The following is a 16,507-nucleotide window of genomic DNA, read 5'->3' on the forward strand; positions in this document are numbered from 1 at the left end:
ATCCAGAAACCACTTCCTGCATTCTTGTTGGTTGTGCAGAAGGCTCCACTTCTGCTTTTCAAAGATGTATGGATGTATAAAAGTGCACCTGTTGGCAGCCATTTTCACATGCCAGTGTAAACGTTGAGTTGGGGGCGTGGCCAGCAGCAGCTCACACCCAAAAACAGCTCAAAATTGGCAGAACTGAGCAGAATAAAATCTGATTATCTAAGAAGGATTTTGTGCAAAAACTTTAATGAATATGTTTGTTTCGCCCGTAGACTTATCCTAACCTGTTCAAGGAAGAATAACAGGTCACATTTAAGTGTACGGCTACAAAACCTTTACTTTGGATACTGAACACATCCATTTCTGCCCGTTGTGGCCGGCTGTCTGTGTTTCCAACCTCTCCTCATAAACCACATCTTCATTTTTATGGATTCAGTTTTGCCTGAAAATCATCCACTCATGCTTTGAGTGACTGAACACTGAGATCCTGCACATTTCCCCCCAGTGGACTGCGCCGCATCGGTGCTGCTGGTTATGAACCATTATGGCCACATAAATCACCAGAGGAGGGAGGAAAAAAAGCACATATTTTAAAAACTAATTTGCCTTTAATTACCAGTTGAGTCTCATTCTGTCTTGGCAATTTAGCACAAAGGCGGCAGAGAGACACCTGCTTTTCAGCTCCACTCCGGCTTTGTTATAAGAACCGGGGGAATGTGGCATCGTCCCACATTATTATAATTACCCTTACTCAAAAGGCATAACCAATAATTACAATTACAAGCTTGCAGAGTTGCTGATCGCTCTGATGATTATTCAGAAAATCTGCTATTGATGCTGCTCTTAATGGGAACATTTTCCACTTTGTAAAGCAAGTTAGAATGTGGATTTTTAAAAATATATATGCATACAAATGGATTCCTCTGAATGTAGCCATTAGAGGTGATTTAACACTCCACAGAGCAGAGATGACCAATGCTAAGCCTCACAGATGTTAAAGTCTAAAAATACGAAGAGTCGGCGCAGTAAATAACAGTAACACAAGCTGCCTTCTCACTGTAAGCTGCTCCTATAATTGCAGGCACAGATTCTAAGGGATGGATGTCTGAATCAGTCTCTAAATCCTCCGCTTGGCATGTTCCTCCCCTGGCATCTGCCTTAAGCCCAATTCAGATCCAATCTCCAATGATACTCCAGACAAAAGCTGGGATAAAGACAGGAAGAGACTAACACAGCCTGTGTGTACGGTTGGGGATTCATTAAGCATTAATGGCCACCAGACAAAGAACTCAGCTTGGACTCATTAAATCGGAGACCTTTAATGCCTTTTCAGCTTTAAATAAAGCGTCGCAGAAACTGGGCAGACATTACACCGTTTCTTTTGCGTGACTTGCATTCATTTTTTTACCACTCGACTGCAACTCTCAGCAAAAGCAGGTGCAAAGAAAATAAAAAAATTTTAAAAATCACCCAGTGAAGATGAGCTTACTTCACAGGAAATTAGAGGTGATTGATCGATACTTGCATGTGAAGCCGATCCTATCTGCCTCAGCAAAGATAATCAGACACTGTCCTCTTCCGCAGGTCTGACTGCTGGAGCGGGTCACCAGGTCATGTTTGAACATTCGCAGTTTCAGACCAAAAAAATTGGTATTGACCAAAATGGGAATCGGCAGGTCAGGTTTTTAAAAGAAACAGTAATTGCAATCGGTGCATCTCTACCTGAAATCAAATTTTTCTCACCAACCTTGACTAGAAAATGCAATAAGTTGTTGTGGCATTATTTCTAAAGATAAACAAAGTCGACCTGAAGAACATTTCCAAGATTAGAGGACGAATGTTGCAGCAAGTTCTAGAGAAACTCATCCATGTGTTCATCTTTAGTCGCATTAAATACAGCAGCAGCGTCTTCACCAGAACGCTGCTGCTGGAGTTCTGACTAAAACCAGGAAGTTAGAGCTCATCACTCCAGTTCTACCGTCTGGCTCCCTGTAGCTCAGAGAATAGACCTTAAAATACTGCTGCTAGTTTATAAATCACTGAACTGTTCAGCACCACAACACATTAAAGATCTGCTGTTGTCATAGCAACCTTCCAGAACCTCTCAGGTCGTCTGGTTCTGGTTCTGCTCTGCATCCCCAGAACCACAACCAAACAGGGAGGAGCAGCATTCAGCTTCTATGCAGCATAAATCTGGAACAAAGACAAAACTAACTTACAAGTAACTTTTCATCAAGAAATCAGAGTTTGTGTTAAATTTGTTCTTAGATTCAGAAAACTGCAGGTGTGTCTGTGTCTGGTGGAAGTTTGGTTAAAACAATTTTGTTTTCCATTCAGCAGAAAGAAAATCCAGAAATTTCACTAAAGTCAGAGAAGAAATACTTCATAATGAAAGTACAGCGTAGTAAAAATACTCCTAAAAGTAAATTTGTTCAAAAAAAGTTACTCAAGTAAATGTAACTAGTTACTATCCAAATCTGAATTTGTAAATTTGAATATTGGCAGATTTTTTTCTACTTGTAAAATGGGGAAAATATTTTGTTTTCTACATTTCTTGACGTGTTTTGAGAAGAGTATGTTTAGGTTGGAAGGCCTCCTGGCCATCACCCTAATCAGTCGCTTCTGTCAGAGATTCTTCATCAGATTTAGGACCCAAAGTCGCTACTGGAGTAAAAAATATTTGGACAAACGAGTTTTTACTTATTATAAAAGGTTAGTTGTAAAAATATAAATACTTTGTGGTGTAGTTAACGTTTTCTGTAGCAAAAAAATGATTTGCTTTTGTCTCTTTTCTTCTTGGCCCCTGAGTCCTTTCGACTCGACATGTGACAAAGTGATTTATGTCAACGACCATCCTTCAGCTTGTTAATTAGCATCATACGCTGATACTTTAACTGTTAACTTCTCTTTCCAGATTGCATCTAAATGTGTTGCAGAAAAACGAGCCGTCACTGAAGCTCTCCGGGTCTCCAGCTTGAAGTCCAAAGGGAGAAAAAAAAGAGACTATTTGGATCATATTCAACGGCGTAATCCCTGAAGCTTATAGTTGGATAAATAAGTGTTTGCAGAAGGATTAAGTCAGGTCACAGCACCAGCAGCTTCCTCAGCGGGCGCCGGCGTAAATGATGGCATTAGAGTTATAAAAGTGTGTAACATTTAGGACGATCCATGGCAGGGAAGCACATTGATACGTTCAGCTGAGATTTCATTAATGTGGAATCACGAGACAAACTTAGGCTGATTAAAACCCAGAGAAACCGCCGGGCTGAGCGACATGGACCTACAACTATCACAGTGTTTGGTGGTTCTGTTATGGTGATGATGGAAATAATGACAAAATCTATTTATTGCTTATTTTTTAGGTGACTGTTAATGAATGGCACAGCAAACACAAATACTGCTTTTGAAAAACATTTAAAATCCTTTTTTTTTTTCAAATCTACTGACATTAAGTGATGGTTTAAAGCAACATTTCGTATGTCAGTTCATTTTTTTAATGTCATTATCAGGATGAAAATCTAAATTTTCACGATAAACGCCCAGCGCTGTCTGCAGTTCTCACTGTAAAAACCCAAATTACAACAGAACTTAATCGTCTGAAATCTCGTCCAGATGTTGAGGATCCAAGTGCTCTAATGTATGTAACTAAAGTTATACAGGGTGGGCCATAAGTTTTAAAAATAAACACTTTATATTGGACAGCCGTTTTTATTCTTGTGGGACTCGGTGTAAAATCGCTGCCCGTCTTGGTCTGAAATAAGTTTTGCCGCAGTGTCGTGTGTGAAACTCGCTCCATGTTTTCTGTTAAAGGTTCGTGCAACCATGCAGCTGCTTCCCGATCCAGCCATCAGTTCAATTTAAATTCTTTGCTCTTTTGTCAAACTCATCTTAAATATGAAATAAATATACATTTTATATCCTCCTATGTATGGAAACTTATGGCCGACCCTGTATTATTAAAAAATCTTAAAATAATTTTAGTTTCAGGAACACAAAAGGTGTTTTTTAAAGTTCTAGATTGATTGGACGGTTGTTTACCTGGAGGTCATTTAAACAACAAAGCACACACACTCACTCCTAAAGGCAGATTAAAACTGAGGAGCTTCTGGCTGCAAGGAAACAACTTCGTCACTTTGCATATAAAAAACCAAATCATTCGCTCCTCCCATCCGGCGCTTTAATTGCTATATCAATTAAGCGCCATCGGGACAAGGCTTAATTACACCAAGCAAAGCTGCTCCATCCACTTTTACAAGCAAATTTAACTTATTAGGAGAAAAACAAAGTCATATCAATTCATTACAACTTTATTTGAACTGTAGACGGGAACATTTTTAGTTTGGACAACAAACAAGCAGATTTAAAATCTCTCTGCTGAGATTCTACAGACATTATGGAGTGAACGGACATTTCTCTGGTTTTATCTGCGGCCAAACTGCTGCTGTGCACTGCCAGTCAGCTGGCTGAATGAAGATAAGTATTTCCGTTCTTTACAATTAGTGCTGCTGCTAACAATTATTTTAGTAATCAATTATTGTGATGATTAATTGGATAAAAAAAAACTTTACATCCTGTAGATTTTTCATGTGCACATTTAAGATTTTTATGCAATATTATAAACACATTAAGAAATGCAAACAAATAATTCAATAGGTTATTTAAAAGATAATATCTATAATGAAACAACAGCATTTCTTTAGTGAATGCTTGATCATCTGCAGCTAAAGATATTTCTAACATCAGCAGGTGAAAAGCAAAGACTTTTCTCTTTATGTAACATCAGATCTGCTATTATTTTTTTCTACAACCTGATGAATAATTTGACAGCAAAAGATTCTTAAAGGTTTCAGACTTTGAACCAGGTAAAGTAAAGCTGCCACTTGAGGAGTTTTGGGTGACACATTTACAAACAGAAGGTTTTTTCCATCTTAAATGCAGAATGTATTTAGTTTTGTGCAGTTTTGTTTTTGTTTTGCAAAGTTGAACATTTTTTACTTTTGAAAGTCAAAAATTATAATTTTTTTTCTAAAAAATGTGATTAATCTGAAAATGTCGACGCTTTTAGACAGTTTATTATTTATAATAAATAAGTTATTATTTTTAAGTTGGACAGGAACGAGGCAGTTCCAGGCTTGTGGCCTATTTATTGTTGTCATAGCAACAATGAACAAGATGCCAAGATGGCTGCCAGATACAAAGTTCACAGAAGCGTGACGTCACACCAGAACCGGCTTCGGTGGAAGACTCACCTGTCCTTCCCCGTCTCCTTCTTGAACAGCTCGTCAAACTGCAGCATCTTCTGCCAGGAGATGATGTAGACCTTAAGCTTGGGCAGCACCTGGTTCATCAGCCGCAAGTTGTTGTACACCAGGCCCTTCCCGTCCCGCCTCATGTAGCTGCTGGGGCCCCAGAAGATGAACACCGTGTCCTGGCTGGCGTTCAGCAGCTCGTGGCGGCTGCGCAGCACCCGCTGCATGCTGGAGTGGGCGATGACTCGCAGGGAGGTGCGGCTGCCGACGTCCTGGCCGAACGCGCCGGCGGTGGGGGCGTCGTTCATGCGGATGACGCACTCGGCCCGGTCGATCTCCTTTCCCCGGCGTCCGCCGATGAGATGGCCGGAGCTGGTGATCAGGGAGCAGGTGTGGCAGTGCATCCTGAGAGGCTGCAGGAAAGAAGAGTAATTAAATACAACGGCAGGTTTTATCACAGACTCATAGTACAAATCACATAAAAGAACAATCAGTAATAAAAGAAAGATAACAATACCTAAAAAAAACAAGAAAAAGACGCCCAACCCTTTAGGAGGCAGTCATACCAATGTTTACATACATATCTTACAGCAATATGGTCAAAAGTGGGATTTTATCCATCCTTCAACAGGTTAGGATGAGTTTATGGGCTATAAGAAGGCTATAAGTTTGTTACATTTTGTTTTACATAAAATCATTCTTAAATAATCAGCTTTAAATCCAAATAAGCTGCTGCTGGCCACACCCACCCCAACTCAACGTTTACACATTCACATAAAAATGGTTGCAAACAGCCATGACATTAGAGCAGTTTTCAACACAGAAAGCATCCAACACAGGAAAGTCACGCTGCTGAATTTAAATTATTACACGTATGATGGCACAGTTCTACAACCGTAGAATCTTTGAAAAGCAGAAGTAGAGCCTTCTGCACAACCAACAACAAAACAGCAAGTGGTTTCTGGATGGTAAAGCAACAACAAAACAGCGATTAAACCAGCTGACCAAAGGAGCTGGAGACCAGCTGGGCTTTGCTGGGGTTGCTAGGTAACGGGGTGGGCTTTGCTGGGGTTGCTAGGTAACAGGGTGGGTTTTACTGGGGTTGCTAGGTAACGGGGTGGGCTTTGCTGGGGTTGCTAGGTAACGGTGCAGTTCCTTCTGATTTGTGACATCACCTTTGGAAGGTTTTTGAAATGGTTCATTTTCCAAAAAACCATTAAGTTACTGCCAAAAACAAGCTGGATAGTTTTTTTAAGCGCTTTGACTGTTTTTAGAAGCAGTTGAGACCCAAATAAAAATATAAAAACATCCAGAATGTAAGTTTTGTATAATATGTCATCTGTAATGACTCCATTATCGGACTTGTTTACTCTGCAAATAAATTTATGGATAAGATTCCTTAAAACAGTCGTCGTAGAGCTGGGGCCAGCAGTTCTATGCTGTTCTCTGGTTCTGGTTCATTTGAGCTTTTTCATAGCAAAAGTCTTGACATATGAGCCGCTTTCAATCTCTAAAGTTTAGCTTTTTTAAAACTGCACTGTAAAGTTTTCCGCATGCAGTGAGGTCCAACATGATCCGGAAAATTTCAATTTACCTTAATCAGAACAATAAACAAACTTCCATACGGTATTCAAACTTGACGGCAACAATGAATCAAAGAAATTGGATTTTTATTTAGTTTTTTCTCTACATTCAAATAAAAATCCACCCATTTTACTGGGTTTTGTGTAAGTTAAACATGTGAGTTTGTGAGGAACGCAGATAAAAAACCCCAAAAAACAACACTTTGGAGAACTTTGGCGAATTGCCTCGCTGCGGTTTGAAGCAGGAATGCTTTGTTGACAAACAGATAGCGACACAGCCTCCAGGGCATATGTAGCTTGTCATATTGCTTTGCGAGTGGTGGAGGCCCCGGGGTCTAACAGAGGATTCACCTTAAATCGCGCTGCCTTTCACACACACAGGAGGAATGTGTGTGTTTACCCCAAAACCCTCTCATCCCGGTGCTGATTTAAATATGAAGAGAGCAGTTTTCAACACAGGAAACATCCAACGCAGGAAAGTCACGCTGCTGAATTTAAATTATTACACGTATGACGGCACAGTCTGAATAAAGAAAAAACACCGGAACAAACATTTATTTAGTGAAAAGTACAAATAAAAATACATTTTGCATATTTGTGCACCACATTCAGCTGCAGTTTATTTTTAAATGTTCTTTTCAGATGTTGTGTGTAATATTTATAAAACATTACACACATTATTATGGCTACTAAGCTTGTATTATATTAATGTCATCATCTTCCAAAGCTTTAATAAATCACAGCTGAACAATAGCAAAGCATGGATTCATGATATTATTGCTGAATCCTTCGATGATGATTGTTGAGCAGAACAAACATTTTTCCATCATTTCCATGTACTTTGGCTTTTTTATCACTAAATCTGTAATATTTATGGAAAATAAAGGAGGCGAAAGTCTTTTCCATTGGCTAAAGTTGTATTTTACCAACAGCGTGTGAATGCCTGGCATTTAAAACGTCATAATCTACGACATTCTGCACCCAAGACGTCCTGCTGTGAGATTGACATTGCACCCATAGTTATTATATTGAAATGTTTTTGCAATAGGATGAGGAGGCTTTTCAGCATTTATTAAAATTATTGTATGTGGCAAAATACACATTTTTCGCATCACACGAGTCACATGATCAACAACCGGATGACGATACTGACGGACGGTTAGCGCATCTGAGAATATTCACTGCAACTGTTTGTCTTTTGATAATTTCCTTCTTGTTCTTTTATGTCCAACAGTAGAGCAGCGCAATTACGGCCACACTTTAAAAATAAAAAAAAACATGAATTTATAATTAATATTACGGCTTTATTTGGTAATACCATGACTTTTTATTCTCGTAATTCCATTTTTTCATAGGATTCAGCTGATTTTTCTGTGTTTATTATTGTTCGTAATGTGTTGCCATACAAGGTCATTTCTTTGTGTTAAGTTTATTCTTGTTTTCTGTTCTTTGTACATTTATTTCTTCTAGATCTGCTTTAGCCTTTTCCTCTCGGTTTGCAGATAATTTTAATAATTAGTTTTGAGTTATTTCCCTCAGTTTGCCTCCTCTGTTCTGCAGCAGCTGTTCCACATCTGCTCTGATTTTAACTCCTTTCTCATTTGCTTCAGTATTTGAGCTCCTGGTTTTTTAGATTCTTTTTTGGGATTTTCTTTCACTATTCCATGTCTTGTTCAGCTTGTAAATTTCCTGTTTTTTCTTTAAACCTGCAACATGCTAATCCTTAATTACATTACCTAACAACACGTAAACGGACTCCTGTGTTAAAGTGGTTATCATCGTCTTTAAAACCAAATATTTGGTTTTTAAGACCAAATATCATCTTTGTGTGTGTATTGTCTTTGCGTTTTCTTTCCCAGAGTCTCGGCTGCAGAGTGAGTTTTCATCGTTCATGTTTCAGGGAACTAAATGTCCTTCACACCCTCTGATGCGTCGCAGAAAGTTTCCGCTGATTGCCGGTCTGAAGCCGCTCGCTGCCTGTTGAGTCACCTGATTAATGGACCTGTGGTTCTGTCTGCGCCGCCCGATTACTGCTGCAGCTGCTGGTTTTTAGTCCGTCTGTCATCTTCCTGTTTGCGTTTGAACATTTAGATTCTGACCTAAACAAAAAGGAAATTAACCTTTACCTGGAACGACCTTTGAATTTCTGATTTATTTTAGTTTTTACACGTTTTATAATGGCACATTCGGACCACACTTAGGAAAATATAAACAATTAATCAACAAAATACTGAGAACAAAGTAATAATACGTCAAAAATAAAGTTAGCATGAGAATAAAGACACAATATTATGAGAATTAAGTTATTATATTATCAGAATAAAGTGTAAATATTGCCAGAATAAAGTTATAAAGAATAATGTGAGAGTAAAGTCGTAATATTTCAAGAATATTAAGAGAATTAAGTTATAATACGAGAATAAAGTCAAAATTATACCAGAATAAAGTTAGAATGTTATGAGTGTTTATTACAACAATAAAGTCGGATGAGAACAAAGTATAAATAATATAAAAATAGTCATATTTCAAGAAAAATTTTAATGACTTTAATCTTGTAATATTATGACTATTTTTATCCTAATTTTATTTATTTATTTTAGTTTGTCCCTAGAGCTCCGTCATATAAAGCCGCTGCTACTTTAGCTGTTAGCGTTTTACTATAATCAACGTGTCGTTGTGTTAGAATAGTTTTATTATCAGAAGTTTATTTTTTAGTTTGAATCTAATTTGGCATTTTGCTCGCTTTGCTCTCTTCACACCCACTTTTCCCCTCTGATTCCGTCTTGCATGTTTTTACATGAAATTTTCATAAAGTGTGTGGCCTGTTTTTCTCCTGTGCATGCACATAAATCATTATCCTGGCCCTATTTATGTATGTCAAGCTGCTCTACATTGTGTTGGTATGTTTGAGGCTACCGCAGGTTCTGCTTAGCATGAGTGCACATGTCTGGGGGTGTTTTTCTTTTCTCCTGCTTCTGCTCAGACCTCCACCCTGAAAAGCAATGATATGCAAGCCGGAGCCTTTTAATGTGCCCTGAAATATCACCCCACCGGCAGCTATTTACATTCCTACACCTCCACCAATTTCCATTTCCTTGGCATTAACAAAAACAAATGATTATGGCGGCAGCAGATGTACGATACGGCGGATCTGCCATTATCGTTTTCATGCCCCGACTTTGACGTGGGGGAAGATTAGCAGACCCGTGTCGTTAATGAAACCTGGGAGGAAGGCAGAGGTAAGAAAGAAGTGATGAAAGGAAGGAAATGAAAAGAAGGGCAGAGGAGAAAGAGGTATGGGGAGGAAGTGAGAGCAACCCTGCTGCTGTGATGTTTGATGAAACGTGGAGCTAATGAGGTCCTGGTGGTCTCCATCATCACCGGCAGCAGCAGACGTGCCGCCCTCCCCCCCTCACCTCCCGGCTTCTTGACAGTCAATCAGGGCGCCGCGCCGCGACACTGCGGCAGCAGGTCACAAATCCCATTTTTACCCCAGAGCCTCTAAGTGGCTCTGCACACCTCATTCCTGGCTCTTTGTTTCAGGGAGAATTAAAGCCGCCTCTCCGCCTCGTCCTGCTCCAGCGTCCTCAGAGGTTTGATCAGCCTGAGAGTGGAGGAGGGATTTCAGCTGGACGAACGACTTCAACCCCCTGCATCTGCATCTGGCTACAAACTCCACAGCGTTTCATGAAGTCAACAAGTTGAGCGAAAAACTGTGACATGCATCACAAAAACGAAGGAACGCAAACTGAAACAGGGAAAACCTTTTTACTAAATGAAATAAATAAAAACAGTAATTCATGGGAAAAACTATAACTGGAACTATATTGTGTTTGTATAAAACTAACTAAAACATACTGAAATTACAAATCTAATACTCGTTGTCGTGTTTATGAATCTGATGTGAAGTGAAACTGATCATATTTTCCCACAGTTCACGTCTTCACTCCACATTCCTCCTGGCAAACGTTCGTCCACAAAATGCGACACCAAAAGTTGTAATTAATATTCAACTTTCTGTTGAGTACTAATTACCCAATCAATGTAAACACAATCACAAACTTTGACGTTTTTTAATTCTGCACCCAAAAATGAAAAAACTAAAACTAATAATAAAGCTAAAAAAAATCTAAAACTAAACTTTATCTAACTACTAAAACCTAATAAAAGTAACTCATTGTAAAAACTAAAACTAACTGAATTAGCCCAACAAAGTCACAGCATAATAAAACTATAATGAAAAACTGTTATAACCCTGGTTTGTACCTGCATTCACTGCAAAAACTCAAAACCTTACCAAGTATTTTTCTAATGCAAACATCTTATTACACTTGAAAAAAAGACAACTTACAAGTAACTTTTCAGCAAGACACAAAAGCTTGTTTTCATCCTTAATAATGATGAAAAAGTGCTAGTTCTACTTGGCTGTTATTTGGCCAGAATATAGCTTACCACCATGAGTGGCTGTAATGCAAAGGGCTTTGGAGTCCTCAGACTTGCTAAAGGACATTTACATATTAAATACTAAAGCACAAGGACTCATCGTCTTAATCCCCAAAACGACGATAAATCCAAATCCAGCAGGAAAACCAAACTCAAAGCATAAAGGATGTGTAGTAATGGCCTAGTCAAAGTCCTAGAAGAGCTAGCAGTTCAGTTGTGAAAACATTTAAAATATTTTCAGATTTAACTCAAATCTGTGAAAGTTGGTTCAACAACCAACGTCTCAGTGGAAACCCAAACTAAACTCACGTTTCTCTGATTATTTGTTAAAAACAAACTTTATTTGTTAAAAACAAGCTTTATTTGTTAAAAACAAACTTTATTTGTTAAAAACAAACTTTATTTGTTAAAAACAAACTTTGATAAACAAACTTTATTTGTTAAAAACAAACTTTATTTGTTAAAAACAAACTTTGTTAAAAACAAACTTTTTAAACAAATGTTTTCTCAGTTTATCACCATGTTGGCTTCGTACGTCTGTGACGGAAAGCTTAGTTGATCGAATCCAAACAAAAACACCTTCACACATGGTTTGGTGACAGTGGGAGAGTTAAAACGTTCGCAAGGCGCTGTGAGTCGATACAGAACTCTTTGGGTCGGGTTAATCAGAACCAGGTTCCCTCTCACTCTTTTTAACCGAACCTGCTACTCAAATCGAATTTATTCCCCAAATCCCCTGATGAAAACAGCGCTCCGTTTAATAATTCATACAATAAATGGTTTATAATTCAAGACACATTTATCATTTATGTATTCAATATCACCGGCTTTGTTCCTCCTTACCGAGCAAAATACCTTTGTTCATAATTAAAAGATTCGCTGCATTTAAAGTTTTCTTCCTCCCGAACCGTGTCTGGTTGTTCCCTGATCAAAGCCGACATTATCAATGCAACCCCGGCCTAAATAATGGATTCTGATTACGGCTGGCTTCTTTTGTCCTACTGGAGGTTAAAATCCACACGGGAGAGAAGAAATCCAGGAAAACGAAAAGTAGCGGAGCTGCTCCACTTTAAACCTCTGCAGGGAAGAATAATCTGAAGTCTGAGACATCCATCTGATATCCGCTCGCGCGTTAGTTTAATTCTTATCACGCTCCACCCTCCCTCTGCTATTCACAGATATATTTTAGATTTTAACAACCCTGCATTTATCTGAGCAATATTCTGACTTTAAGATGGGTATCCAACATTAAACTGCGCGATAAAAAGCATGAAAAGCATTTTAACTGATTACATCTGCATCTCTCAGCCTGTTAGATGTTATCGGCGTAAACAGTTTCCCTGTTTGAACATCTGACAGGATTTTAGTTTAAGAACTTTTTCAAGCTGGAATAAAAACACATCTTTTCTTTTCTTTAACATTTATAAGGCAGAGCTTTTTTTTAATCTCCTTTCGAAGCTCATTAAACTTTCTGGGAAAGTTTTGAGTCTAACTTTTGACCGAATGTCCTTCTATTCAACTAAATTACAGAAAGTCCATATTGGACATTTTCTACTTAATAAGGATTTTAAATGAAGCTGCTGCTGATGTTATATACATAATGTGGTTTGAAATATAGTTATTCTTCTATAACTATCAGAACCATGATGATGAACTGCACTTTATTATAAACCCAGCCTGAACTTAAAGCATAGATTAGTTACAATCATCTATACTTTCACAAAAGTACATTAAAAGCAGCACTTTTTAAAGTGTTCTGCACATTTATAGTTGATTTTTATCTTGATAATAATGTTTTTTTACCAGATTAAAGTGGATTCAAACAATTAGCAACATAAACCTGAAACAATGCAGACATTTCTCTGCTTCAGGAAATAATCCAGGTGTTAGATGAGTGTGTGATTTTGCATAATCAGGCATTTACACATAAGTACAAATATATATGTGTGTGTGTGTGTGTGTGTGTATACGAAGAGAAGTGACAGGGGAGGCACATCAGTTAAGAGAAGTAAAATAGTAGAAAAAAAAATAAATTTCCTGTGAGAGTGCAGCGTGAATGCTGGACGCTGGACGTTTGTTGGTGAAAATTGCAGAAACATTTGGAGTCAGAAATGTGAGAAATGGGCATAAACAGCAGAAAAAAGAAGCTAAACATGTATTTGAAAACTGTTAAAGATGAATGAGAAACCTTCAAGTCAATGTAAAAATATCAGAAACTGGTGCAGAACTCTGCTTAGAGCTAAACTGCAGCACACAGAGCAGTGTGTGGGCTTTAGTTAGATAGTATTTTTTAGCTAACATGCAAAAGGTTGCAGGTTCCTAATCATCATGTTTCAAAATGAGTTACTGTTAAGTCACAACTGGCAGGCGTTACCTAGCAACCCCAGCAAAGCTCCAGCACGTTTGGTCAACTGGTTTTACCGCTGTACAATGGCTGCTGGAAAAGACAAGTGTTTTGTTGTTGACTTAACATCCAGAAACCACTTGCTGCGCTCTTGTTGTTTGTGCAGGAGGCTCTACTGATGCTTTTCAGAGATGTACGGTTGTATATCTTTTTGCAGCCATTTTCACGTGCGAGTGTAAACGTTGAGCTTGCGGGACGTGGCCAGCAGCAGATTATCTGAAACGCCTCAAAATAGGCAGAACTGACCAAACTAAAAATCTCATAATCTAAGAATGATTTTGTGCAAAAAAAAAAAAAAAAAATGTAATGAGCATGTTTTGTATAGACCTGTTCTGACCTGTTCAGGGAGGCGAAATGAGTCATGAACTTCGTACACAAATAAACCTGAAAGCTGCAAACATTTTCTGGGTGCTAGTGGCAGAACGTGGCGCCTCTGAGGAGCTTAAAACGGTGATGAAAACACCAAACAACATCCTCGTTTTTCTGCTGGCGGGACATTTTGACCGCTTCCTGACTAAAACCTGACCTTTCATGAAACATGAATAATTACCTCAGCGCCTGCATATATTAAACCCAAATGTGTGTCACATTTCAGAGAAATGTTAGGATTTTTATGGTGTTTTCCACAAACAGTGAATCCTGTAGGGCAGCAGAGTTAATGGCTTGTACTTTATCAGGAACCGTCTATGTTTTCACCAGTAGATTTAACCTTTCCATGTAGCGTTAGATGATGACATTCCTCCTCCTGGAGGCGCCTCTTCACGTTGCTATGAAGGGTTTGCCTTGACTGTAAGGATGTGATGCATTTCCCTCAAATCTTCTAACGCTGCAGCAGCAAACATGCATGATCAGCAAACATCTTGTTTTATTTGGTTTGTTTTTCATTTGGTAAACTGCATTAAGACCTTTAACTGCTTGACCTCTGAGCAAAATCATCTCTTAACAGCTAAGAACTGGAAGATATTGGGATTATTTTCAGACTTTTAGCATGAAAGATTAATTAAAAACAAGCAGATAAGTATCCAACAAGAGTCTGAATTATTTTTTTCTTTAGAAATAAACCAAAGAAAAATAAAACTCGAATGAAAAACTGCATTTCTTAAATCCCTTTTACTATTTCAATTGGAATTCAATAGAAATATGTCATTTTTATTAATTCACCGATATTACCAAGGTTTTTTGTCTAGTACTTGGAAAAAGAAAACTTTCAGCAAGACTCAATAATTCCTTAATATTTATGAAAAGTCCTAATTTCACTGGCTGATTATGTCACTTCTAACATGGAAAAATGTCTTGTTATAATTGAAATAATCTACCAGAACTAATACTTTGTTTTAATCAATATTAAAACATTTACTTATAAAAGCTTCTATATCTTGATGGAAAGTTACTTGTAAGTTAGTTTTGTCTTATTTCAAGTGTACTAAGACATTTTAAATACAAACTAGACAAAAATACTTGGTGAGATTTTGTGTTTTTGCACTACTCACTAATCAATGAGTTGGGGGAGAAACAAATGAAAATCAAAGATGGTATTTAAATATAATTGGTGTAAAAGTGGAAGATTTTCAGTAAGTTTTCTGGCATCTAGGAAATAGAAATAATTTAAATAATTTAAAAGACCTAAAGCCTGAGAAGTTTGGTCTTTTTTGTGTTCCATAGACTAAAAATAAAAGTAAAGATACCGTCACAGCGTCATGCAGCGTTACTCCTGCCTTTAGTGTAAAGTTTCAGGGACGGATGACGGGTGTCCTTGTCCCACTTGTCTTTTTCTCCGTGTCCCTGCCCTGGTTTCACTAAAAGCCCGTCCATCCATCAGCTGCGGCCCATAAAGACACAAAGTCCCCAAAACGAAATGCAGACCAACAACAAGAAGCCACATCTTTTATCTGATCCTCCTGCTGGAGCAGAGGCCCCGACAGCCTCCCCCCCGTCCGTCTGCTGTTTCTTTATTCTGCTGGCATCTGAACCCTTATCTGCTTCCTCTGGGCTTGTCCTTCACAGCGCCGCAGGAGCCATCACTGTCCGACTTCCCACCTGACTTCCTGACCGCTTTCTGAGCTGGATGGATTAACCTTAAGAGACAGAGAAGGGGATGGAGGCGGGAGGAAACTCGGCCCAGACCACCTGGGGGGGCGGTGAGACGGAGACGGTTTGGTGTTCAGGGAGCAAGAAAGGCGACGTGAAGACAAAGACCGTTTATCAGAATTAAACACGATGTTCACGATATAAAATGTTCGTTTTCTTGCAGAAGTCCCGGCGCATAAAGCTTTAGCAGCCAGACCTTCTTAGTCAGGGGTGCACAACAAGTGGCCTGGGGGCCGTTTGTGGTCCTTTAAATGATTTTCTTCTGCATCCCCAGAACCAGAACCAAACAAGGAGAAACTGTATTCACCTGTAAAACAGCAGAAATTCTGATCTGAACATTCAGAGCCACATAAAGACGGTTATAAAGACAGCCTTCTATCACCTGAAGAACATGTCCAGGATTAGAGGACTAATGTCAGATCTAGAGAAACTCATCCAGGCGTTTATCTTCAGTCGCATTGATTACTACAACAGCATAAAAAAAAATCTGTTTTTATGAAACATACATATTTCATAAAAACTGTTTATTGTTGAGCAGGTAAATAATAATTTTTAAATTTTTAATTTGATTAACTTTGTTTGGACACCACTGTCCAAAGTGGTCAAAGTGTTACTTTTTCTTTCTTGTTTCCATTCTGTTGAAAATTAAAGCTGGATTTCTTTAATAAGTAAAGCAGTCCAAGGAAAATAAACGTTTACATTTTATTGTTCCTCTAGTCAGAATAGAAACAGGAGCTTTCAGCTTTTCTGCT

The 16,507-nt window shown here is 38.4% G+C and overlaps 1 protein-coding gene across 1 annotated transcript in view; it reads right to left on the minus strand.

Moving 5' to 3' along the window:
* st6galnac5a (ST6 (alpha-N-acetyl-neuraminyl-2,3-beta-galactosyl-1,3)-N-acetylgalactosaminide alpha-2,6-sialyltransferase 5a) overlaps window positions 1–16,507 on the minus strand; it is a 68,291-nt gene that overhangs the window by 16,800 nt on the left and 34,984 nt on the right. The window contains exon 3 of the mRNA XM_007567418.2: window positions 5,238–5,650. Within this exon, the coding sequence (XP_007567480.1) occupies window positions 5,238–5,650 (413 nt within the window). The remainder of the gene's footprint in view (window positions 1–5,237; window positions 5,651–16,507) is intronic.

This window comes from Poecilia formosa, unplaced genomic scaffold (genome assembly GCF_000485575.1).
Source record: "Poecilia formosa unplaced genomic scaffold, Poecilia_formosa-5.1.2 Scaffold208, whole genome shotgun sequence".
In the NCBI taxonomy this organism is placed as follows: Eukaryota; Metazoa; Chordata; class Actinopteri; order Cyprinodontiformes; family Poeciliidae; genus Poecilia; species Poecilia formosa.